This window comes from Pararge aegeria, chromosome 19, assembly GCF_905163445.1.
Source record: "Pararge aegeria chromosome 19, ilParAegt1.1, whole genome shotgun sequence".
Lineage (NCBI taxonomy): Eukaryota > Metazoa > Arthropoda > Insecta > Lepidoptera > Nymphalidae > Pararge > Pararge aegeria.
The window spans coordinates 4,380,929-4,406,922 of NC_053198.1; the positions used below are offsets into that span (position 1 = coordinate 4,380,929).

General features: G+C 35.7%; 1 protein-coding gene across 2 annotated transcripts; it reads right to left on the reverse strand.

The window, feature by feature from the left end:
* Positions 1 to 104: 104 nt before the first annotated feature.
* LOC120631966 (zinc finger protein 479-like) lies at positions 105 to 25,884 on the reverse strand. 2 transcript variants are annotated; one of them, XM_039901680.1, is made up of 16 exons: positions 25,594 to 25,884; positions 24,901 to 25,072; positions 23,291 to 23,383; positions 22,784 to 22,918; positions 22,012 to 22,234; positions 21,447 to 21,719; positions 20,234 to 20,565; positions 18,981 to 19,111; positions 18,395 to 18,469; positions 12,272 to 12,407; positions 11,384 to 11,484; positions 6,675 to 6,795; positions 4,792 to 4,917; positions 4,105 to 4,173; positions 2,614 to 2,814; positions 105 to 1,669 (listed from the first exon to the last, which is right to left on the reverse strand). In XM_039901680.1, the coding sequence occupies exons 1-16, from the start codon at positions 25,680 to 25,682 to the stop codon at positions 1,499 to 1,501; spliced, it is 2,448 nt and encodes an 815-aa protein (XP_039757614.1). In that variant the 5' UTR covers positions 25,683 to 25,884; the 3' UTR covers positions 105 to 1,498. The 2 variants fall into 2 exon arrangements, with proteins under 2 accessions (XP_039757614.1, XP_039757615.1); XM_039901681.1 differs by lacking the exon at positions 4,105 to 4,173.
* Positions 25,885 to 25,994: the final 110 nt, after the last annotated feature.

Below are 25,994 nucleotides of genomic sequence, written 5' to 3' on the forward strand. Positions count from 1 at the left end.
ACTCCCCCATTGCGAGCGAGCAAATCTTATTAAGTTATTTCGATTCCAGGCTACAGGAGAATAGTGAAAGAGGAAAATGACACGAAATAAAACCGCACTTGTTATTTTCTACTTAATTTACTTATTAACTACTTGTAACAGGCGACCTTCGCCCGCGTAGAGTTACCTATCGAATCACTTCTGCTTGTTTAAAGTTTTCTTCATATATTTCACTAGTGAACAACACTGTGCTAATATGTGTTTAGTTCTGTCCGTATATTATATTCACGACTTATTTTCGTCTATGTTAACATTCACTTCGCCTGTTGTTCTATGAGACCTTATTAAGTATTTGTATTATCAATTCGAGGATGGTTATTTTCCACGGACTTCTGATCTTCTATTTGTGTTCTTTTTGATATATTGTTTTTGTCTGTAATCTAAGAAGAAATAGTGTTTTTTGTGTTTACGCATGCGCATGCGACCGTTTCAAGCGGGTATATATTCATTCTGTGTTCACTTTCGGTGTTAGTTCAGTCTGACTTGAGATATTTCTGTGTTAAGCACTTTCAACTCATTTTCTTCCATTTGTATACTTTCATACACATGTGGCACTGTTAAGGTGTATCTTACGGTATGAAGACACATGTTACACGAGTTTTTTTCTGTGTGATCTGATCGCATGCGTACTTGTAGTTCACTATCCGCCCTGAGTATTCATACGATGTTTCTTTGTCATGGCCTCAGTTTTTCTGGGGTCTCGTTCACGTGCGTTCTTCCTGAATGTTCACATATTTTTTCCTGCAAATCTATTTGTGTCTGTATGTGTATGAAATCTTTCTATGTTTTGAGGTCACAAACTCTCATTGGTTTATTCCTGTTCACTTATGCGTCCACATAGTGTTCTATAATACTGATTGCGTGAGATCTTTCTATGAGGTAACGAATATTCTTACTGCTGTTCAGTTGCTTTCAAACTGTCTGTGTTATGATACCTGTGTTCTTACGTTGATCTGTGTTCACGTGTGGTCACAATTTCCTGTACGTTTACAGGCGACAGTACTCACGTGAGACATTTCTCATCTTTCTGTGTTATTCGTGACATGGTTTACTAAAACTAAACATGATATATTCAGTGACGATATATGTGTAAGGCACGTGTTTTGTTATGTGATATTGACTAAATTTTAAAGTTATTTTTTTTACTATAAGGTAACCTGCGTTCTTACTGAGAATCAGATAGTCAAATGAGTTTTTCCTGTTTAAATACAAATGCGCTCACATAAAATTGATATAAGCTCGAGATTTAAGAAATCCATTTAATTCCATCCATGTATTTCTGAAAGCACGTTAAGCCTTCGGTTCTGAGCTGGTTATTGATAAAGTTTATGTCAACTAGTATTTATGTCGGAAGAGTCAAGAGACAGAGTGGATGACAGTTATAACGAAAGGAGTGTTGTTTGTCTGTGTTCCGAGGTCACGTGTGTTCTTCCAGTAGCTCATACTCAGCCGCGCGTGCTCACATAAGCTCTTCCTGCGGGAGGAGCTGGCGCGGCTTGTTCCGGGGCCCGCGGTTTCGCTTGGGCCACGGCACCTTCATGTGTACATGCTGCACGTGGATATACCGCTCGGGGGCCGTGTTGAAGCTCTTGTCGCAGATGTCGCAGCTAAACTTTATGCCCTTGTGGATCTGTGGAAAGAATATACAATTAGATAAGTAACAAAAAAAAACCACTTTCGTATCCAAATTGAGGGAGCTAATTATTTTTTTAAGTTATATTGACCAAATAAAATTTAAAGTATTTTCTTTTCTTTTTCATATTTTAATGTTGCTGTAAGAATCATGCTGTGGTCAATAAATAATAATAATAATTATTATTATTTTGTATATTTAATAATAATATGAGATATGTATGTTTTTTGATTATTACTGTTTTTAATTTTTCTGTCATATGATACTGTAGACGGGTCATAGTTACTAAATAAGAAATTTTTATTTATTATCATTTACTACATTCAGCGATAAAAACGTATCGTTATTTCATCTCAATATTATAATAGTAATAATTATATATTTTTTTAAGCAGCAGTAGAGCTATTTGTGACAGAGCTCCTCCGGGGAAGTACCACCGGCCATGCGTATTTCCGCCGCCCAGCAGTAACACTGCAACGTAAGCCCTTAACAAACAGACAACAAGGCTGTATGGCGGCGGAAAAAAGCAAGGCGAAAGTACTACCAGCACGTACGTATCTCAAAACAGGCGTAAATCTTGTAATCTTTGCTGTCGAACGTCACTTTTGTATTTTCTTTGTATGCAATAGTGCCGTTTGACAGCAAAGATGTACGTAATGAGATACGTAATCTGACGAGGTCTACGCTACGCATCACCACTATGGAATTCAGGGTGTAGCTAAAGACTCAATGAGTTACTATCTACGCGATAGAACTCAGAAAGTGGACGTGAATGGAAAACGGTCTAATGGATCAGTTGTGCAAATAGGTGTCCCACAGGGGTCTATATTAGGACCATTTCTGTTCCTTATTTACATTAATGACCTTCCTTACGTAATGAGATCGGTAATCACCCTGACGAGGTCTGCCACGAAAAGTTCAACTTGCTAACGTATACTGACCGTCATGTGGCGGTACTTGTTGGACTGGTAGGCGAAGGTCTTCCCGCAAAAGTCGCAGGCGTAGGAGGGGCGCGTTTCGCTGTGCAGGGTGGCGTGGCTCTTCAGGTTGAGGATTGAGCCGAAGCTCTTGCCGCACACCTGGCACTTGAACTGCTTGTGCTCCGAGTGCACCGGCATGTGGTAGCGGAGCTGGGCCTCGTTCTGCGGGCAGATGGCTTATTGGCATTCCACTAGACGACCAGACAGACGTTACTCGGGACCCGGTAGATGTTTTGCGAAATGATTTCAGAATGTAATAACGTTGGATGCTTTATTATAAACTAGCTGTTGCCCGCGACTTCGTCTGCGTTTGTTTTTGTTTTTCGAAAGACATGTGGCATTCGATTTAGGTGTAATTCTACGCACTTTATGTATTTTGGATAGCCTAAGCCTTAAATGACGGGTTGGCTGCCGTCCGCTGAGGAGTTGTGTCCTCTATCTCCAATCACATTCATCAGATCTACACGAAATTTGGACAAAATTAAACACACATTATAGACCTCTAAAGTAAAAAAGTAATTATTTAAATCGGTTATCATTTGACGGCATTATGGTTTAAAATCGTCTAACACCTTGTACCCCTCTCCCAAAATAGCGGAGCTTAATTTCGGGATAAAAAGCATCCTATATTAATTCTAATACCTTCAGAAATATATGTACAAAGTTTCATGATGATCGGTTTAGTAGTTTTTGCGTGAAAGCGTAACAAACAAACTTAGATTCGCATTTATAATATTAGTAGGGTAGGTACAGGGCACAATGAACCCAACCCTTCGCGTACTGAAAAAAGTGTCTATTTCACTTTCAATTATCTACTTAAATTTTCTCTTAACTTGTCTTTATTATTTATATTCGCATTTATTATAAAAACATATAAAATTAATTGTAAATTTTATAATAGTAAATGTAGATTTTACACCATAACTCCGACAAATTATAACCGATTTAAATAATTATTTTTGTACTATAGAGGTTAGAATATGTGTTTAATTATGCCCAAACTGTGGTTGGAGAGAGAGAACAGAACTCCTCAGCGGACAGCAGCAAACCCCTCATTTAAGGCTTAGCGATACTGAATACTTTAATTTTTTTTAGAACTGAAAATTTAATGCCACATGAAAACACAAAATTAAAAGCAGACGAAGTCGCGGGCAACAGCTAGTTATTTATAAATTGAGAGAACAAAACTCCTCAGCGGACAGCAGCAAACTCCTCATTTAAGGCTTAACGATACTGAATACTTTAATTTTTTAAAGAACTGAATTTAAATTTAAAAAATCAAATGAAAAAAAAAATCAAACGCAGGCGAAGTCGCCGGCAACAGCTAGTTATTTATAAATTGTATGATTTTGTTGTTATAAACATTATTTCATCATATGTAATTAATATTGTTTTAGTTGCCAATATCTCAGCTGTACCAAGTAGTAACGTCACTTTAAATTTAAATACTACCCTGATGACAATTTGCAGTAGCGTGGTACAATTAAGATCCACATATTTTTTTCTGTAACACCAATTTACCTGTATCAGCAAATAAATAAAAATTGATTGATTGATTAAAGAATAAAATATAAAAACAATTTACATAAAATTCATAATTCGTTCAAAGGAAATTGCACACAATTCTACAATAAACTACCAATTGACATCTTGGAGATGTCTCTAAAAAAGTTCAAAGTTTGTATTAAACGTAAGCTTATAGAAAAGTCCTATTATAGTATAAAGGCCAACGTAATCGATAAAAAAGCTTGGGTGTAAATTGTTGTTCTAACCAGGTTGCTCTTCTAATAATTTTAAATGACATTGTGAGATGGTGATAACAAAAAAAAAACACCAAGCTAAGTTTGTTGTGCGCTTCTTCTTAGACCAGGACGCGTTTGGAACCCTCGTAGCTTTAGTTTTTAAGTTTACCAATGTGGCCATCATCTCACTACCGTGTAATTCTTATGTACGCATCAAAAGTGCCACCTACGGGCCTACTTGAATAAAGATATTTTTGACTTTGACTTATATACAACAAATAAGTGATCACAAAGAAGGTATAATATGCAAAAAGTAAAAATAAAAGCAGAAATGTAAAATGACAAATTCTCCTGCCGGTGTACCGACACTATGACATTGAAAAGACTTTAGCCTCACGTTGAAAACCTTTCCGCACAGTTCGCAAAGCAGCTTGGGCCGGTGGTACTTGGTGCGGTTCTTGTCCGGGTGCGCCTTCTTGAAGTGCTGCGTGTACATCCAGTAGTCCTTCAGCGGGATGCCGCACTGAAACAAACCATTCGGTAGTAGTAGAGTTTCTTGTGACAGAGCTCGTCCCGGGAAGTACTATCGCCTAATTCTGCCGCTAAGCAGCATTTTTCCAACCGCATGTTCCAGTCTGAAGGGCGCGGTTGCCGGTGTAATTACACGCTCACGAGGCTTAACACTTACGCCTCAAATTGATGGAAACATGGCGACATGTTGCAGGACGTGCTCTTTGCATGCCCTGTGAAGTCTTGCTCTGTTTATGGGCGATGGTTTTGACGTGACAACGTCTTAAAATTCGATGGAGCCGGCTGCACGCACGAAAAAACATGACGTATGCGGCGTTACCTCGCTCTGAGGCGTTCCATTCAAGGCTTGAAGTGCAAGCGAGAGCGCGGAACGAGCGACAAAGAGGCACAGTCGGCCTCCGCGTTCGACATCTGTCTCTCTCCTACTTGAGTGAGCGATGCGTCCGCGTGGACAGCTTCTATACAATAATAAATTAAAATGTTTTCGGCAAGGATGAAGTGCAGTGAAAAGTGAATGTGGTGTCAATTGTTTATAGCAACGATAATATCTATCAAACAAATAAAATTAAAATTTTCTTTTGAAAAATGCAACCATTCCATCAGTATTTTCTTACGACGTTGTCACGTTCAACTGTCGTCAGTAAGCCGACTTTACAGACAACCAATTTTTTTCACTTACCATCAGGTGGGCCGTGTGCATTAGTCCGTCAAATATTACAATAAAAAAAACCATAGAGTAAATTAAAACGTCTCGAAGCCTTTGAGATGTGGTGATATCGTAGAATGCTCCGCATTAGCTGGACACAGAAAGTTTCTAACGTGAGAGTACTCCAACGCGTCGCCAGAAGCCGGGAGTTACTGCTTATCATTAAGAAGCGTCAGGTCGAGTATCTGGGCCACGTTCTGAGACATGAGCGATACCAGCTGCTCCGGCTCATAATGATGGGCAAAGTAGAGGGCAAACGACGTGTTGGAAGGAGGAAGAAGTCGTGGTTGCGCAACATCCGTGAATGGACCAATGTTGTAAGCGTGGAAGCATTGTTTCGCTTGGCACAAGACCGCGAGAAGTTCGCTGAGCTGACGTCTAACCTCCAGTAGTGGAGAGGCACAAAAAGAGAGAGAGAGATATTTTTTCCACACCCTCGCCGGTATTTCTCGCACGTGCTAAGAAAATTCTTTTGCATCAAGTCCGCCTTTCGTAAACAGTTTTTTTGTTTGTGCAATAACAAGACAAGATAAACAGATAAAATAAATAAATTGCGGTTGTCTTCACACATTACACACCCGCACAGGGTGCACCCGCACACCAGCTCCGTGTCGAAGATCGTCATCAGTATACTGTGGGAAATTGTGACCTTGAGACTTCCGTGTGTCATCATCATATCAACCCATTACCAGCCCACTACAGGGAACGGGTCTCCTCCAACAAATAGAAGGGGGTTATAGCCCTAGTCCAACACGCTGGCCCAGTGCGGATTGGTGGACTCCGGTGGACACCTTTGAGAACATTATGGAGAACTCTCAGGCATGCAGGTTTCCTCAATATGTTTTCCTTCACCGTTGAAGCAAGTGATATTTTAATTGCTTAAAACGCATGCTTGCTGGAATTCAAACTCGGCACCCCGAAAGTGAAGTCGAAGTCCTACCCTATCTACTATCACCGCTTGTGTAATAAATAATAATAACAAAGCGCGGTGAAAGCCTTCACTGGGGTAACGGGGTTTATATTAGGATGATCATGATACGGACCTGTTCGCACTCGACTGGTTCGCCGTCAACCGCGTCCGGGTCTTCCTTCTTGGACTTCCCGCTCCAGGGTCGTTTGCGCCAACAGACAGTCTTTATTAACGGGTCGTTGCGTTCACGCTTCCTGAAGAACCAACGATGAGACATTTGATCAGTTCCGTATTAAGACCAAGATTAAAGAGATGCCCTAAGCGAACTGTTATAACGGGAATTGTATTTATCTTTTTAAAAAAGGATAATTAATTACACTGTAAATAAAAGAAAGACATTCACTAGGTAGAATGTTTATTTACTTGTTACATACACACTTGACTTTTTGGCAACCGAATAACTTATCAAAATTAAGCTTAATTTGCTAAGTGCAGTTTAAGTGCACTTAACAATTATTCATTGTAAAGTCAACATCTCCTGATGATGCTCCGGTTTCGGAGCGAAACGTGCGTAGAGGGTGTATTGCCGAAGATCTGTTTGGTGTGGGGTATAAGGATTGAAGAAATTATAAATTACACCACACAGATTCTCCTGCTTTTCGCGGAGTATAGCAAATCAAGCTTAATTTTGATAATATATCATGGATTTCCGCAAAGTAACGCCTGCTTCTATCCAATACAACCGAATAACGTCGCGGTTGTTGTCAATGAAGGACTGACGATGATTCCCGTCGCAGTCTTAGCTTAGATGGGATGTGCTGATGTGTTACATCGCATCAGCCCTTTCCTATGCAGACGAAAGGTATAACAGATCCCTCAGAGAAACATGATGTTATGAAAGCATTATGCACTGTATTATGATAAAAATTTAGCCTTAGCTAAAAATAAATAAAATTATATAAATAATTGTATTTATCACATCTTACATCAAAAATATCAAAAATGTAATTCTTAAAACATTTATTTTTTATAATTCATTATCAACAAAAGAAAAATTATAACCCGCGCCGATAAAGAATAGATTTATGAAAGACAGCCGATGTCGTGCTATCTCTTTCGCACAATATATCCGCCCTCCAAAAGTTAAGCCCACTGTTGTCATGAGACGTAGTTTTAAGAATTTCAATAATGATTGTTTCATGTCTGATCTTAATAACATTCATTGGGACTCTATTCTTGGTGCTAATACTGCTGACGACAAGATCTCCATTTTTAACTCAATCCTGACCGAACTCTTTGATAAGCACGCTCCCCTTCGTCCAATTAAACTGAAGCATCTCCCTGCGCCATGGTTGACACAAGATATCCGGGCACTGATGGCGAAGCGTAATGCTGCCAAAGCCAAGTACAAACGCAACCCAACTGACAGCTATCTCAATAAATATAAGCATCTGCGTAACCGTTGTAATAAAATCTGCAGGGACGCACAGCGGAGCTATATTTTCTCCTCCGTTGAAAACTGTGGCAGTACTGGGATTTGGAGATTCTTGGAGACACTCGGTTTTGGCCGGCAACGCTTGAGCGCCCCATGTGACCTGGATATTGATGCTCTTAATCGCCATTTCACTTCAATTTCGCCTATGGATCCACAGAATAAATGCAGCACCTTAAGTCATCTTAAGACTCTTTCTCCTTTAAACTGCGCTCCATTTCATTTCTGTCCTATAACTCCGGCTGAGGTAAAAAAACATGTCCTGGCAATTAAGTCCAATGCTACTGGGTGTGACGGAATTAACCGCAAAATGATTTTTCTTCTCCTAGATACTGTGGCGCCAGTACTTTCGCATATTTTTAATTTCTCTTTATCTTCTGGAGAGTTTCCTAAATCTTGGCGTAAAGCTCACATTATTCCTATACCTAAGGCTAAAAATCCAATTTCTTTCTCTCAGTATCGCCCTATCTCCATTCTTCCCTTTTTATCTAAAGTATTGGAGCGCATCGTGCATTTCCAGCTTAACTCTTTCCTGGTCAATAACAATATCCTCAGTCCGTATCAGTCCGGTTTTAGACGCGGCCATAGTACTGTAACTGCTCTTGTTAAAGTTTGTGACGATATACGTGCTAATATGGACAATCAGCTTATTACAATCCTTGCTTTATTAGATTTCAGCAATGCCTTCAACACTGTGGATTTTGATATCCTCCTTGCTATTCTCAAATCCATTAACATCTCAGAGGCAGCTATTGATTGGTTCCATAGCTACTTAAATGGACGTCAGCAATGTGTTTATAGTCAAAATAAATTCTCCTCCTATTCTTCTCTCACTGCTGGTGTTCCTCAAGGTGGCGTCCTCTCCCCTCTTCTATTTGCTATTTTTATAAACACTGTTTCAAAACAACTTTCTTCCAGCTTTCATCTCTATGCCGATGACTTACAAGTTTATATTGGATCCCCCTCACACAGTATTTGTGAGGGCATTGCTGAGGTTAACAATGAACTACTCAGTATCTACACATGGAGTAATTCATATGGGCTATGTGTTAATCCCAATAAGTCACAAGTAATTATTATTGGCAGCCGTCAGCAATTAGCAAAAGTTAATTTTAGCACTCTTCCTTCTGTTCGCTTTAACTCTACTGATTTGCTTCTTAGCACTACAGTAAAGAATCTCGGCCTGCTTATGGATACCACCCTATCCTGGTCACCTCAAGTAGCTGAGGTGAGTCGTAAAGTTTTTGCTTCGATCGGTTATTTAAAACGTTGGAAAAATTTCCTTCCAGTTAAAACGAAAATTTCTCTTGCACAATCTCTTCTTCTTCCGTTACTTGACTACGCTGACTCATGCTATCCTGATCTTACCGAAGAACTGCTGAACAAACTCGAGCGCCTACAAAATTTATGTATCCGGTTTGTTTTTGGACTGCGTAAATTTGACCACATTTCGGAGTACCGGGTTAGACTTAAATGGCTGCCGATCAGATTGCGTCGTGAACTTCATCTCCTCTCATTCTTGTACTCTATCCTAAATAATCCAGTTACACCCTCGTACCTTAAATACCGTTTTCGCTATATTTCTGATTCTGCCTCACATACTGACCTCCGATCTCGGCACGATAACCGCCTGGTACTCCCATTTTGCAAAACCAAGTTCTTCGGTAACTCTTCCACTTTTAAGGCTGTTGTTCTTTGGAATAATTTGCCTGCTGACATCCGTAAAAGTCAATCCCTTCCCATATTTAAATGTCGTCTTAAAGACTACTATCTGTCTTTGAGTGATGTAATTTGAACAAATATCGTAATTAATGTGTTTTTTTTTTGTATTTTTTCTTTTTTCATTATTTAATTATGTATGTATTTATATATATATTTATTATATATGTATTTATATATTTATTTATATTATATGTATGTCTATTTATTGCCGAATATATATGTATATTATATGTAGTATAATTGCACTATCCCGCTCTCTTGCAGCTTTTCCTTCTGTCAGAGGTTGCCTGTAAGAGATTGCTTGCAGCAATAAGGCCGCCTTTGCATGCCTACAATTCTTGTTGTTGTTTATTCTATATTTTATGTATATTCTGATGTTTGTGTGCAATAAAGTATTTCTTCTTCTTCTTCTTCTATATTTCTACAGCGTGATTACGTATCTCACACAACGCTTGCGACACGCGTAAGTCTTGCGATCTTTGCCGTCAAACTCAACAGTTCAACGGTCAAGAGAGTATACAAAACAATAACCGGTGTAGTAGATTCGTAAGATGTATCTGGTGCGGTACAGTTGTACGGAAGAAGGAAACTCAAGAAATAAATATACGCACATTTATGGCTATCAGTAGCCCTAGTACACCATTTGCACGCTCACAATCGAGGAGTCTTTTTCGGATATGGACATAATTGAACATCGGAGTTAAATCGATCTTATTTGCATTGACTCCAAAACGAGTGATGTTAACGTCTCATTTTCCCTGTTTTAAAATTTTGTAAACACCTTCATTTTTTCTTTTTTCTCTTCAGTCTTTCCCGTAGGAAAAAGGCAAAGGTATCGCTGTATACAGCCATATAGACACTTTAAGTTTAACCCTTGTCAATGTATACAATGAGGGGAAAAAACTTTTTCTCTTGCCTATGATAGCTGGGCTTTAGTGGGCCGGTAATAGTTTGATATGAATGAAAATATTGGTCTGTTTACGATAGTGTTGGGAATCCTGAAATAAGTTTTAAAATAGAACCTGTGTTTTAAACGCTCTTTGAATCTATATTTATATCAAAGAGAAAGTGTGTGGGTATGTTCTGTATAGGCTCCGAAACGGCTGGACCGATTTCAATGAAACTTTCAGGGAATCTTGACCTGGCGAGGCCTATTTTTGAACTGTCAAACTGTCAAATACAGCTTTTATTTACTATGATGATATTCTATTGTTGGGTGTACATGGGTGTAGATAATGATCGTCACCCGCCCGAGAAGAGAATAGAAGAGAATGAATACGGAGAGAAACAAAATGATTTAATTAAAAATTGAATGATGTAAGTTTATTGTTTAAATCAAATAAAGCAAAATCTAGCCCGGCGAAGCGGCCTGGGTACGCTAGTAGTATATAAATACTAGTTAACGCGCGATCGAATAACGAAATGTAGCAATGGACGTGACAAAACGTACGTCATCTCCTCCTCATCTAGCGGGCCTTCTAACCCTCTCGTATTGAAAATCTCATACTACGCACACAGAAAATTATGAAATAATAAATTCCCAAATCCCTACTGGAGATAGAACCTGGGAGCTCCCACTTATATTCCGCTCACCACTACGCCAGGGGAGGTTGTCAAAAAAAACTTACTGGCCAATGTTGTGCTTGGGCGATACTTTCATGTGCTGATTGTACGCCATGTCCGACGCGAAGCGTATGTTGCATGGCTTGCACAGGGGGCCGTCGGGGTTCTACAAAAAGAAAAAAGAAAGTTAAATTCATTCATTATGTTTGGAGATAATATGAAACGGGTTAAATATTTCTTTATTCAAATAGTATGCACATACGTGGCACTTTAGATGCGGTACCGTGCATACAGAATATGTGTACATTGCAACGGTTTTTTATCGTTTCCATTCTGCCGTCTCCACGGCAAAAATGGCAAAACCGGTCTTGGAAAAATTTCGTGTTAAGATACCTTGCATTCTGGAGCTATATAGACTTTAGACTTTCCAGTCGTGGAAATTAAACGGTTCTTGCAGGATATTTACAAAACGGAAACAAAAGCGGACCAAAGGCTGTTCTACACTAAATATTTCTTACATGTCTTATTTTGTAAACACTCTTTTAACTACTGTTTAGTGTTAAGATCGTAATGAAAATATTAAAAAATAATTAAAGCAGATATTATGAATGTATTTGCTTGCTGTGCTTTTATAAATTTTGAAAAAAAAGAATGTCTTTTTATTTTATATCTTTTTTTTTTATTTTAACACGTTTGTTTTGCTTCTACATATTTGATACTTTACACCAAAAAGTTTAAATAATAATAATTCTAACTATGACGCGATTTCAATTTCTACACTATTATAGAACAGTATTAATAAAAATACAGTATTAATCCAAAAACTAAATCAAAAAATTACAAGTTACAATTCTTCTCTCCAGGCAGCCCTACAGTTTATGTATAAACTTGTATATAAGAAAAGATTGTTTACAAATAAGACAAGGTAAGAAATATAAACTTTATAATCTCACCTGTACGTCGAATCGATGCTTCTTATTCATGTGCAGTTTGATGCCTCTCTCCCCGATGAAGGAAAACCCGCAGATGGTACACGCGTAGTCGGAAGGGTGCTTTATCCGAAGATGTGACAGATATGACGACCTTATACTGCGGAAACAGTATTATATTATGATACATCATCTGTCATAATATAGCTGTGTCCTTGAAGATGATTTACGCTAGACCGTGGCGAGAACGAGCCGTGCCCCGTATGACATATTATTATACAACGTGTAACCGAATTATGAAATAATGTACAAGGATGCATAAGTATATTTCCTTAGGAATCACTCTGTAAAAATATTAAATCAAAAGAAGCTATTTTTTTTTCCATACAAACGAATTAAAACATTAAAAGTGTTTACTTATGACAACCCTATTGAATATAAAAGACCGACGCGCGCATAGTACCTAATAAAGTTGCGCTCCATAGGTATCAGGCGTTCTTTAGATTAACACACTTCCACCTTATAACCTTAGTATGAATGTATTATTAAAACACCACCATACCAATCGGTTTCTCTTGGTTTTCCTAATACTAAGGTTGCCTTTACGTTTCAAAAGTGCTTATAAAGTAGGCCTTCTTGAAATAAATTAATTTGAATTTGAATTTGGAAGAGATCGCTACTAAGCGATAAGGCCACCTATTGTATCCTACTTTTAAAGTTTTCTCTTGTACTGTCCAGTCCTTTTGTTTGTGGTATACGAATAAAGTCTATAAATAAATAAAAAAATAAACTTTACTTCAGATTTAAAAAAAATCTTGGATAGAAGCAGGCGTTAGTTTGCGGAAATCCATGATATATTATCAAAATTAAGCTTAATTTGCTATACTCCGCGAAAAGCAGGAGAATCTGTGTGGTGTAATTTATAATTTCTTCAATCCTTATACCCCACACCAAACAGATCTTCGGCAATATACCCTCTACGCACGTTTCGCTCCGAAACCGGAGCATCATCAGGAGATGTTGACTTTACAATGAATAATTGTTAAGTGAAAAATTCGCCAAATGTGTCGCCTTTTATACCTTTCTGACCCCCACCTAATCTATCTAAGCCCCTCCCACCTCATTAGTGCCTCTGAATATGTTCAATAGAGGTGAAGTTGATAAATTTATTTGTTCGTTTAGTAATTCGAACCTCCCATTCCTATGTTTAATAATTTCTAATTGTTCCCTCAAATCAAGTTTCAACCCTTTGTCGCAAGCATGTAATATTTCGTATGAATGATTACTGGTTACGTTATGTCCACTGTCTAAAAGATGTTTTGCAAAATGAGATTTTTCAGGATGGTTATGATTGAAGGCTGCCATATGCTCTTTGTAACGTGTTTCAAATTTACGTCCGGTCTGACCCACATATGTGGCGTGGCATTCAGAACATTGGAGTTTATATACCCCTGATCTGTGCTTATTGTCCAATCTGTCCTTACCGTTACAAATAGCTCTCAGTTGGTTATTTGTTCTAAAAGCCACATGAACTCCATGTGATCTAAGTATCTTTGCTACACGCTCTGATATAGATCCGAAGTAAGTCAGACTGGTCTTATACCTATTCAGTTTGTCCATTGGTACGGCGTATAACTCCTTAGCAATCAGCCTCTGTTGTTTCTTTTTAATTATGCTATCAACCAAACCTGAATTGTAACCATTTGCATTTGCCATGTGATAAATGACATATAACTCTTTCCTATAATCCTCCTTAGTTAATGGAATAGATAATAATCTATGAACATAATTAAGAAATGCTGCATGTTTATGCTGCCAAGGATGACACGATGAAGCTGGTATGGTGTTATCTGTATATGTAGGCTTACGATAAATCTCAAATCGATGCTTATTGTTACTACGAGTTATTACCAAATCCAAGAAATTTAATGAATTGTTTTGTTCCATCTCTGATTTGAATTTAATTTTTGGATGAATTTTATTTAGCTTTTCCACAAAAACATCTAGCTGTCTATCTGTCCCCGTCCAGCATATAATTATATCATCTACGTATCTATAGTAATACAAAATATTATTATGAGTTACTATGTTCTTATTTTCAAAATAATCCATAAATATTTCAGCCATTAAGGGACTTAGTGGAGATCCCATAGCTAATCCCTCTCTTTGATGATAGAACATATCATTAAATCTAAAATAATTTTGCTGCATACATATCTGTGTTAATTCTATTAATTCTGATACTTCTCCTGGATGTAGACGTTTAATTTCTAATAATTCAGTCAAAATATGTAAAGTTTCATTAACTGGAACATTAGTAAACAGACTGTCCACATCCAATGACAGCAATTTGCAACGGATAGGTAGATTTATATCTTTGATTTTGTTTACTAATTCAATACTATTTTTGATTGCAAATTCTGGCTGAAAAGAAGTCTTCAATTTTAAAATATAATTTAAATATTTGGCTAAATTATATGCTGGGGCTCCAATGTATGAAACCACTGGACGTATAGGAATATTTCCTTTGTGTATCTTTGGTAAGCCATACAATGCTGGGGCCCGAGGATTCATTTCAATGACTTTCTGCTTTAATGATGTTTTAGGGAATATGTATTCTGATTTATTTATAGCTAATCTAACTTTTGCTGCAAAATGTTTAGTTGGATAAGAAGATAGTTGCGAGAATTCATCCCCTGTGATTACATCTTTAACTTTGTTTACATACTCGTTGCGGTCCATAATCACAACGGCATTCCCCTTATCTGCTTTTGAAATTATAAGATCATTATCTGCAATGGTGTTCTTTAAAGATCTTAATACTCCGATGTCTGGATTATATAATGGGGCTGAAGGCGTAGTTTTAATTTCATGCGCAACTATATTCTTAACTATGTCATCTTTTTTACTAAGAGACACTGCTAATTCTGCGTCAATTGCCAGTGTTTCCAATGATTTTTTAGAAATATTATTGGGAATATTATATTTTAAACCATTCTCCAGAAGCTTTGTCTCGTCTTCTGAAAGAATAGTATCCGTAAGATTCTTAACACGGGGATGAAAAACATGATTGGGCATATTTGTCATAGCGTCTATAGTTGCAGTATTCATCGTATCATAGTGTATCGGGGAATATTGGAAGGATTTATTTACTAAGACTTGGAGTTTTTTCTTTTGGGAAAGAAATTTCTTGTGGACTTCGAAAGATGCCAAATCTCTAGCTTTACTGTCTAATAAATCAAATTCAATATTGTGTAATTTAAAGGTGAGTTCTGAGTAAAGTATTTTAAGATGGAGTTTCAAGTTGTCTCTTACCGTAAACCAGTGACGCGATTCCTCATTTAACCAAATTCTTTGGGCTTTGGTTATTGCAATATTACATGCTCGACTTCGAGTGTTGGATCTGATATTAATATAATTTGGAATGACATTTAACTGCTTACATTGTTGATTGAACCAAATATTTTGAACTGCGACTCGATGTAATTTAGTTAATTTTATGTAAAGTCGAGCCTGCACGGTCAAGCTCACCGTTTTTAAATATTGGATAGAAGCAGGCGTTAGTTTGCGGAAATCCATGATATATTATCAAAATTAAGCTTAATTTGCTATACTCCGCGAAAAGTATCTTTGCTTAGCTCCGGATGTGGACAGTCTGTTTACTAATGTTCCAGTTAATGAAACTTTACATATTTTGACTGAATTATTAGAAATTAAACGTCTACATCCAGGAGAAGTATCAGAATTAATAGAATTAACACAGATATGTATGCAGCAAAATTATTTTAGATTTAATGATATGTTCTATCATCAAAGAGAGGGATTAGCTATGGGATCTCCACTAAGTCCCTTAATGGCTGAAATATTTATGGATTATTTTGAAAATAAGAACATAGTAACTCATAATAATATTTTGTATTACTATAGATACGTAGATGATATAATTATATGCTGGACGGGGACAGATAGACAGCTAGATGTTTTTGTGGAAAAGCTAAATAAAATTCATCCAAAAATTAAATTCAAATCAGAGATGGAACAAAACAATTCATTAAATTTCTTGGATTTGGTAATAACTCGTAGTAACAATAAGCATCGATTTGAGATTTATCGTAAGCCTACATATACAGATAACACCATACCAGCTTCATCGTGTCATCCTTGGCAGCATAAACATGCAGCATTTCTTAATTATGTTCATAGATTATTATCTATTCCATTAACTAAGGAGGATTATAGGAAAGAGTTATATGTCATTTATCACATGGCAAATGCAAATGGTTACAATTCAGGTTTGGTTGATAGCATAATTAAAAAGAAACAACAGAGGCTGATTGCTAAGGAGTTATACGCCGTACCAATGGACAAACTGAATAGGTATAAGACCAGTCTGACTTACTTCGGATCTATATCAGAGCGTGTAGCAAAGATACTTAGATCACATGGAGTTCATGTGGCTTTTAGAACAAATAACCAACTGAGAGCTATTTGTAACGGTAAGGACAGATTGGACAATAAGCACAGATCAGGGGTATATAAACTCCAATGTTCTGAATGCCACGCCACATATGTGGGTCAGACCGGACGTAAATTTGAAACACGTTACAAAGAGCATATGGCAGCCTTCAATCATAACCATCCTGAAAAATCTCGTTTTGCAAAACATCTTTTAGACAGTGGACATAACGTAACCAGTAATCATTCATACGAAATATTACATGCTTGCGACAAAGGGTTGAAACTTGATTTGAGGGAACAATTAGAAATTATTAAACATAGGAATGGGAGGTTCGAATTACTAAACGAACAAATAAATTTATCAACTTCACCTCTATTGAACATATTCAGAGGCACTAATGAGGTGGGAGGGGCTTAGATAGATTAGGTGGGGGTCAGAAAGGTATAAAAGGCGACACATTTGGCGAATTTTTCACTTAACAATTATTCATTGTAAAGTCAACATCTCCTGATGATGCTCCGGTTTCGGAGCGAAACGTGCGTAGAGGGTATATTGCCGAAGATCTGTTTGGTGTGGGGTATAAGGATTGAAGAAATTATAAATTACACCACACAGATTCTCCTGCTTTTCGCGGAGTATAGCAAATTAAGCTTAATTTTGATAATATATCATGGATTTCCGCAAACTAACGCCTGCTTCTATCCAAGATTTTTTTTAAATCTGAAGTAAAGTTTATTTTTTTATTTATTTATAGACTTTATTCGTATACCACAAACAAAAGGACTGGACAGTACAAGAGAAAACTTTAAAAGTAGGATACAATAGGTGGCCTTATCGCTTAGTAGCGATCTCTTCCAAATTCAAATTCAAATTAATTTATTTCAAGAAGGCCTACTTTATAAGCACTTTTGAAACGTAAAGGCAACCTTAGTATTAGGAAAACCAAGAGAAACCGATTGGTATGGTGGTGTTTTAATAATACATTCATACTAAGGTTATAAGGTGGAAGTGTGTTAATCTAAAGAACGCCTGATACCTATGGAGCGTACATTGTCTTTGCTCAGTGAAATGTAAAACAAAAAAATGTTAAAAGAAGACACATTACTGTTAAGACACATTACTTAGATAACGTTGTAACAACATCTTAAATTTGAGTTGTACGAGTTGAGAATCGCAGCCCGGGATCTATAGGGTGGACTTTGATTTTGCTAAGAAAAAGTAAGTATTAAGACTAGATACATTTATATCAGAAACGTAACTTTGTCTGGTTTTAATGGATACTTGTATTATAATTGCTTGTTGTTTAATTAATTTTAAGTGTTAATGGTAATTCTTTTGGCACGCCAGCTAATGGCAATACACTGTGGCTTTGTAATTAATATACATTTTATGTTACATCTATGCAAATAAGGTATATCAATTTGAAATACCGCCGACTTTCAGTATATATAGTCAAGCCCTATTATGATTTACACACACACAACCTCACCTAGGCACGCACTCACGCACGCACACACGCACGCACGCCCGCACATACACGTCGGAGTTTAATAAAGATTGATTCCGTTCTATTCTTCTTAAGCAAAATATGTTTAATTAGAGATAGACTACCTAATTTAATATGTCACCTGTAGATTACAACGATTATTAACTTCGGGGTTTAATCAACAGGATTTGGTGCTACTTACCCGAATTCTAAATCGCATTCTGGACATTTGAACTTGGAGCCTTTGTGCCAGCGCTCGTGAGAATTCGCCGTACCTCTGCAATAGTACATCATAACATACTGAGTGCTGCTAAATTTATTTTATTTTATGTTTTATAACTAATTACCGAATGAATCTTTGAGATGTCTCTCAATAAGTTCAAAGTTTGTATAAAACGTAAGTAAAATACAGAATTTAATCCTTAATATTATAATAGGATTTAACTTTTGTAGAGATATCACACGGATTTCATCTGGTCATTTGTTATAAAACGTTGTACAATTAACCCTTTAATGAATTACTAATTGATTTTGGTTTTTACTTCTAAAATTACAGTCAACTTTCTTTTGAATGTTGTTATATTATTATGTACATAAATTAAATTTTCAAATATGTATTGATTATGCACCGTAGTTTGAGCTTCTTTAAATTTATTACTTAGAGACTCTTTTGGGTCCATTATATATATTATTATTTACGAACAGCCCTCTTCTGCAGTAGAAAAGTAGAATCAATATCAGCAGCATTACCCCATTATACATAAGATAGGTCAAGAAGATTAACTTACACATGCATAGTGACAAACAGACAGAGGGTGCAACTATATCTAATACTGTGATTGACGACGATGTGCCGACATAGGTTGTTACGGCTTTTGCTGTGCAGCCCGCATATATCGCACTCAAACGGCCCATATTTCTGAAAACAAATGCACATTTTAAAATGAAACAATGCGAAATCAACCTATGGTTAACAAGATAAAATCTACGGGGAAAATGGTTTCTTTTTTTCAGAGATCACATTCCAAAATTATTTATACGTAATTAATATTGGGTTTCTACCCAATATCAATTACGTATCAATCAATCAATCTTAAACGTATTTGGTCACAACGACTGTTTCGGATTGCGCTTGAGAGCGTCAAAATTACGTATGTATGTAATAACAATACACCTCACCAATCGTTTCTCTTGGTTTTCCTAATCCTAAGGTTACCTTGAAGAGATCGCTACTAAGCGATAAGGCCCCCTTTTGTATCCTACTTTTTAAGTTACCCGGCCATTTTTTTTTTATGTGTGCAAATAAAGTATATAAATAAATACTATTAACCCAGTAACGAAGTTTATCATATCACCACAGTACCCAATATTTAAAACTCGCGTGACATATAACAAAACAAGCTAATAGTAAAGCCTGCTTTCTATGCAATATATCAAACCGAGTAACGTAGTTTCCATTTTTACATGCGTGTCCATAGTTTCCTTTACTTTTTTAAACCATAGAGACTATTAATATATACAGGGTTCAATAAAAAATACCAGAAAGCTCTCGGCTTTGTGGTTCCTCACATTAAAACGAAAAACTTTTGTTCAACGACTTTTCATAATTCAGTATTAATTCATTTCATACAAAGAAACTAATCGATAATGTTATTTCTATAAAGTGACATTACACTGTGAAACCAATTACATGTGATACGATACAGAGTAGTAAAAAGTAGAGTATCTATGTAAAATATTTCACGAACTACTAAGTTAAAAAAAAAAAGTAGAACAACTGATGTTAGTCTTATTGTCAACAGCTACAGGGCGAGAGCTTTCTGTAATTTTTAATTTAACCCTGTATAACATAATATTTTAACAAATTATGACAAAAAAAACAACTAAGTTAGACAACTAAAAAGCAAGAAATAAATAAATTTCTACAATATTTTTAAGTTGGTTGCCATGTAAAATAGAAAATTACTAGGTATAGAACATATAATTCGTATTCCGTTATGCAATTTACAATGCAATTAGCGTGCAATCTGTTAATACTTACATTTGTATGTTTAATCATGTGACCATTGTAGGCGTCGACATCCAAGAAACCCTTATAACATTTAGTACATTTATACCGAGCATTCAAATAGTTCGCAGTTTCCTTCCTCTGCTGAACATCCGCTAACTGTTCCTCATAACTTAGCACAGTCTTTTTGAATAGCTTTTTCTCATCGGTTTCCGGTTTAATTTTACAACCTTCAACTTTTGTTTTAGCTGCCCTTTTCCTTCCGTTCTTAAGCTTAACAATACCATTCTTTAGTTTAACTTTTGCTTTGGAACGTTCTTTACCTGATTTAGCTTTAGTTTTATTATTGAGCCTTTTTATTGAACCTGTAATGTGTTATCAACATCATCAAAATTAAGAATTGTTGAGAATTGTAGAAGATCCATCATGTCCAGAGTGCGGTGAGGTGGAAACCATGTCTCAAACATGAGGAATAGGATGAAATGATCGTTACAGATTACTGATCACCCGTCTGGCTCATTTTATTTACCTTAGTGCAAGTGTTTAAGCACTGTTTTGTGCACAAATCAATAGAGTATCACTGTAAGGAGATTTCTGCTGTATTCATTTTTCTATATGAAATAAATAAAAAAAAAATAAAAAAACTAGGGTGGCCGGTCAGTTGACATCATAAAAAAAAAATTCGGTCCGGTATATTGTGGGGTACCCGAATCACCCCCATTTATGTTCCGCGATTTTTTGTAGTTTTGGAGTTATGATTTTTTTTTCGATTTTTTGACAAATTTCGACATGACCATCTTAAATTTTTTTAAAAAAAAAAGCTAAATACTTTTTTAGAGTTTTATTTTTGCAACTTAATTCTCATGAGTTTTACTTTTATGCGTAAAATAATCAGCTTCTTAGCTTTGATGAAAGTTATGAAAATGTTGGTCTAAAGTAAAAAGATTAAGTTAAAGTTTTCCGTTCTGTTGTAGCACGGAAATCAATCAGGGGTTTAAAATAACTAAACTTTTATATGTTATGAGGTGATTTATAATACTTAAACCTACTTCTTTCTCATGATTGTTTGGTACTTATAACATTATTATGAAAACCAAACGAATAAGTTGGATATAGCTGCATGCAAAATATAATTTAACTTTTTATTAAAACCCAACAAACGCATGTTATTCAATTACGCTAAACGTGGTAATTGCTCGATATTATTGACAATAAATGCAAAGATTTCAACAACAATGTAACAAACCTAATTTGCTTATCCTTTTCACTGAGCCTTTACTACTAATACTTTTTTTGGAGCCTTTTTTAATCCTTTTTATTGGCACGGTTCCCTCTTTCACCTTCGGGGTTTCGAGTGGTTTGCTGTCACTATCACTGTGCCCAAAGTCCATATCCATGTCAAGGTCATTATTAATAACTCCGACATAGCTAAAGTCTTCATTTAGATATTTTATATCATTATCATTCGTTAATCCGTTATCATTCTTAATTTCGCAATTATAAGTCTCCTGTTTTGGTTCTAAAACAAATAAAATATTGCAAAAAAATAACACAGAAGTAAACAAATGCTATCTATGGCTCATAGATATTTGAATAAAGAAATATTTGTCTTTAACTTTGCAGTTAGTCATTAATTTGAGTAACAACAAAAAACATAGCCAGAACAATTTGGGTTTCAAAAACGTCAGAAAGATCAACTAGAATCAGGATAACACTACAATTAAAATGGCCAGGGGCGAAGAGATTTGTAAACTTGTCACGGGGTTCACAGATTGTATCTAAATGCATAAATATAAAACAAATAATATTACCTAGCACACTATTATTGGCAATATCATTATTTTTAGAAGCAGTTAGGTGATCATTATTTATGCCATCCTCTTCATCTTTCACCACAGGTACGTCGTACAACTTTTCTTCCTTGTCATCTATTAAGTAAACGTCACAATGGTCGGGCTGGTACACTCTCTTAACTAAGTTGGATATTAGAAAGTTGTTCTCACGGTTTATAGTCTTTAAATTATGTGCTGTTAACTGAAAAGTACTTATATGGATTATTTATCTGTACTAAAATAAAAATTAAGTAAAATCATTTTATTTCAGGTTGGGGGACCCATATACAAAATTGAGACACATAAAAGACACTCAGATTAATAAATTACTAAATTAAAAAAAAACAATAATTAATTAAAATCAAAAATTAACAATTTAAATTATAATAAATTAGATTACAATTAAAATTCAACTATTATATTATTTCAGGTTCTGAAACAATTTAATATAGTTGAATTTTAATTTTGAATCTGGTGCACTTTTTGGAGAAAGATTATATATAACACTTCTATTAAAGATGCAATTATAACCTTGTTGACTGTTGACTATATCCTGACAAATGTCCAACTGAACTGATGAATGAACGGAATAACTATTTTACGTTTGTTAGTAAAATATATGTTTTTAGGATAATTGGATGTGTGTCTGTTGGATGTCTCCATGTTACCAAACCGGATGGCGCCACAAGTTGAGTAGTGTCCAATTAAAGGGTAATTTCTTTTCAGCAGTATGTCTAACAGCTTAACTTACCATATCATGCTTTTCGACTAGATCCAGTAATAAAGTATGTGCTCTTAAACTCTTGTCTCTGAATGAATTGCAATTTATTAATCTTTGAGCACATTCTGCACACAGTTTCAATGCAAAGTTCATTTTATCGTACAACTGAAATCAACAAATACAATTATTATAGAACACACAACAAAGCTATTATTTCATAAAGTATAGTTGCGGTTTGCAAAAGACTGTTTTTTTTTCTCAGACTTGATATTATTAACAGACAGAGTTTATACAAAGCATATAATATTAATAATAATAAAAGCGTATTTTGGCTGCCTAAGAGAAAAAACACAGCTTAATCAACAAAAGCTAGGAATAAATTGGTTAGAAAGTTCCACCAAATGATATCCATAAAGCAGGAGACAGTCACAAGATCAGATTGTTCTCTAGAATGTCAATGCTCACTACACTGGGTTCATACAAATAACATACCAAAATCATATTTTAGCTGTATAAAAAGAAATGAAGTAAAATTACCGAGATTCCTGTCACATTAATATAAGCCTCCTCTAAATTAAATTTGCCTAATGGATACAGCTTTCTCGCAGTATCTAAACATATCAGGCACACCTGTAAAAAATAAATATTTAAAATTTTATTTACCATCATCTTTTCAATACTGAATAAAAAGATACTGTGCAAAAATTTTTAGCAGTGAAGCTAAAAACCTGGCACCTCTTAACTATAGTAGGTTTAAGTTTTTTTCTTAATCCTGTCCTAATCTAGTCAAGATATTAGGTAAAATCCCTTTCCTGCACAGTATATAAAAAGGAATGTTTTCTTGCACACTATAGTGTGCAAGAAAATAAAAACAAAAACATTCCTTTTGTAATAAGAGTTGTAGAACTAACCACTAACTCATGATTCAGGCTGACCACTGACAATAATTGACAAATGCTATACAAATGACGAGTTCACCAGTCGATAGGTAACACTTTAACACATGAGTAGTGTATTCTCCTTTAAAGTGCCATCAGCGTATTATTTGTGCTCTGTGCACATATAAAGCCATTCGCCTAAGAAAAGAAGAACACTTGTTAAAAACCAAACTTGTTGATTATAAACATACATATCAAGTATGTGACAGCACAAAACACAACTTATTTAAAAACCAAAACTAGATTCAATTAGAAACTATGTTAATTAAGAGGCTGTAGATGTTATAGGTGTCCTCCATCCTGGTGCCTCTAATAAATCAATGAATTAGTTAGGCGGTTGGGCCAAAGTATTATCACTAACATATAATATTATTTGTTAAAGCCTGCCAACCCCTTGATTTGTGCCACTTGCAGAAGGGAATGTTTTGTGCAGGGCAATGTACCTGAGGGAAATGTAAGGCAGCATAATATAGAATTTAACAAGAAGTAATAGATATTACATATTGGATAGCAACAGGCGTTACTTAGCGGAAATCTATGATATATTCTGAAAATTAAGCTTAATATGCTATTATATATCAGTGAAAAGCAGGAGAATCTGTATGGTGTAATTTATAATTCCTAGAATCTTTATACTCCACAGCAAACAGATCTTTGGCAATGTACCTACTACTTACGTTTTGCTCTGTTATATTATTGTTAAGAACTTAATTAAAGATTTTCCGACTTTTTGCAGAGTATAGCAAATTAAGCTTAATTTTCATAATATAACATTATTATGTTACACCACTGAAACAGCATGGTTGGTCAGTGGTAGCAAACCATCTCTGCTATCTAGGAGCCCTGTGCCCAGCAGTGGGACATTAATAGACTGAGGATCACTCTGATAGTTTGTACAAAGTAGATGTTGGACCATTGCTGCAGTATCTTGTGTCAGTTATTTGAGTGGTTGCCTGTGTAATAACAGGTACATGAGGCATAACACCTGTAATTGATGAACATGGTGTATTATCCTGCAGGATGTGCTCCTTGCATGCCCTGTGAAGTGTAGCACTGTTTATAGGAGAAAGTTTTACACTTACCACTGGCCCATCCGCTTGGTCCATCAATTATTACTATTAAAAAAAAGTAATACCTCATATTAGTTAATTCTTCATAGTTACAATAATTTTGTTTATTACTATTCTTTGGTTGTCTTTGTAACTTTACCTGCACCGCAGAAGGAACAGCATTACTTCTTAGCTCAGTGCATCCATTTTTAATATAAAAATCATCCTTTTGAAAATGTTGGGAACAAACCATTGGAGCTTCTGGTAACTGTCTTTCTTCTAAACCAAGACCCACCAGCCAGGATAACTTTCGACATTTTTTACTAGGAAACCTGTAATATTTAATTTGGAATTTGTACAGATGACTTCTTAATCATAGAATATCACATATATTCTATATCCTAATAAGAAGAATTGTAAAACTTGGGTAACGTGACATAATACTTAATAAATATTTCGCAGTTCCTATTTTATCTGGAAGCTGAAGTTCAAATTTTTTTTTATTACAGACGCACAACATTAAGTAAGCCAAAGGAACTGTTGCAAAACAAACTTTATAACTATGTGAAGATCTGTGGAAAAACTTTAAAAAGGCGCCCAGCAGTAATTTATTGAACCCATTGAAATAGGTGTCAGGGCTCTAAACCTGTCACCTTTCTAGGCAGTTTCCTTTAATCCAATTGATGAATGAAAATGTACCCTTATTGCGCGCCAATGAAGTGTGGACCCTTGTTTTTGTCTTCATGCCATTACATGGAACGATATTCACAATTTGATGGTCCCAATTATTAATTTCGACTTGACCTGGGACTTGAATGTAGCCTATTGATTTTTAAATTAAAACTCTACTTACTTATGAAAAGTAACCTTTTGCTGTCCTGAGGCTTTTGATGACGAATCATTGTCTCTTGAATTCTTGCAGAAAGACAAGCAACACCTCATTTTAGAAGTAAATTAGTCAATGGAGGTTAATGCACCTATTAAATTTCAAAAATTCCGCATCGCGGCAAACTAATTTAGCACATATATTGCTATTATTACAAGCTACTTTTTTCAAGTTTTTATGTTAAATAAAAATCCATAAATAGGTTTAGAAATGATTGTGTGTAACACAAAGATCACCACGATAAACAAACACAGTAAGTAAAACACAACACAGTAGCCACAGATTAAAAACAGGTAGATACACAAACTGACACCATTGACAATGTCACAAACCAACATAATACAGATAAAGACTATATACCCAAAGAC

Excerpts from the sequence above, each read along its gene's own strand:
- LOC120631966 (XM_039901680.1), bottom strand. The coding sequence starts at position 25,682 with ATGAGGTGTTGCTTGTCTTTCTGCAAGAATTCAAGAGACAATGATTCG. Across the intron at positions 22,919-23,290 it reads TTAATGTGACAGGAATCTCG|TTGTACGATAAAATGAACTT; the intron begins GTAATTTTACTT and ends TGTTGATTTCAG. Across the intron at positions 19,112-20,233 it reads ACATGATTAAACATACAAAT|AAATATGGGCCGTTTGAGTG; the intron begins GTAAGTATTAAC and ends ATTTGTTTTCAG.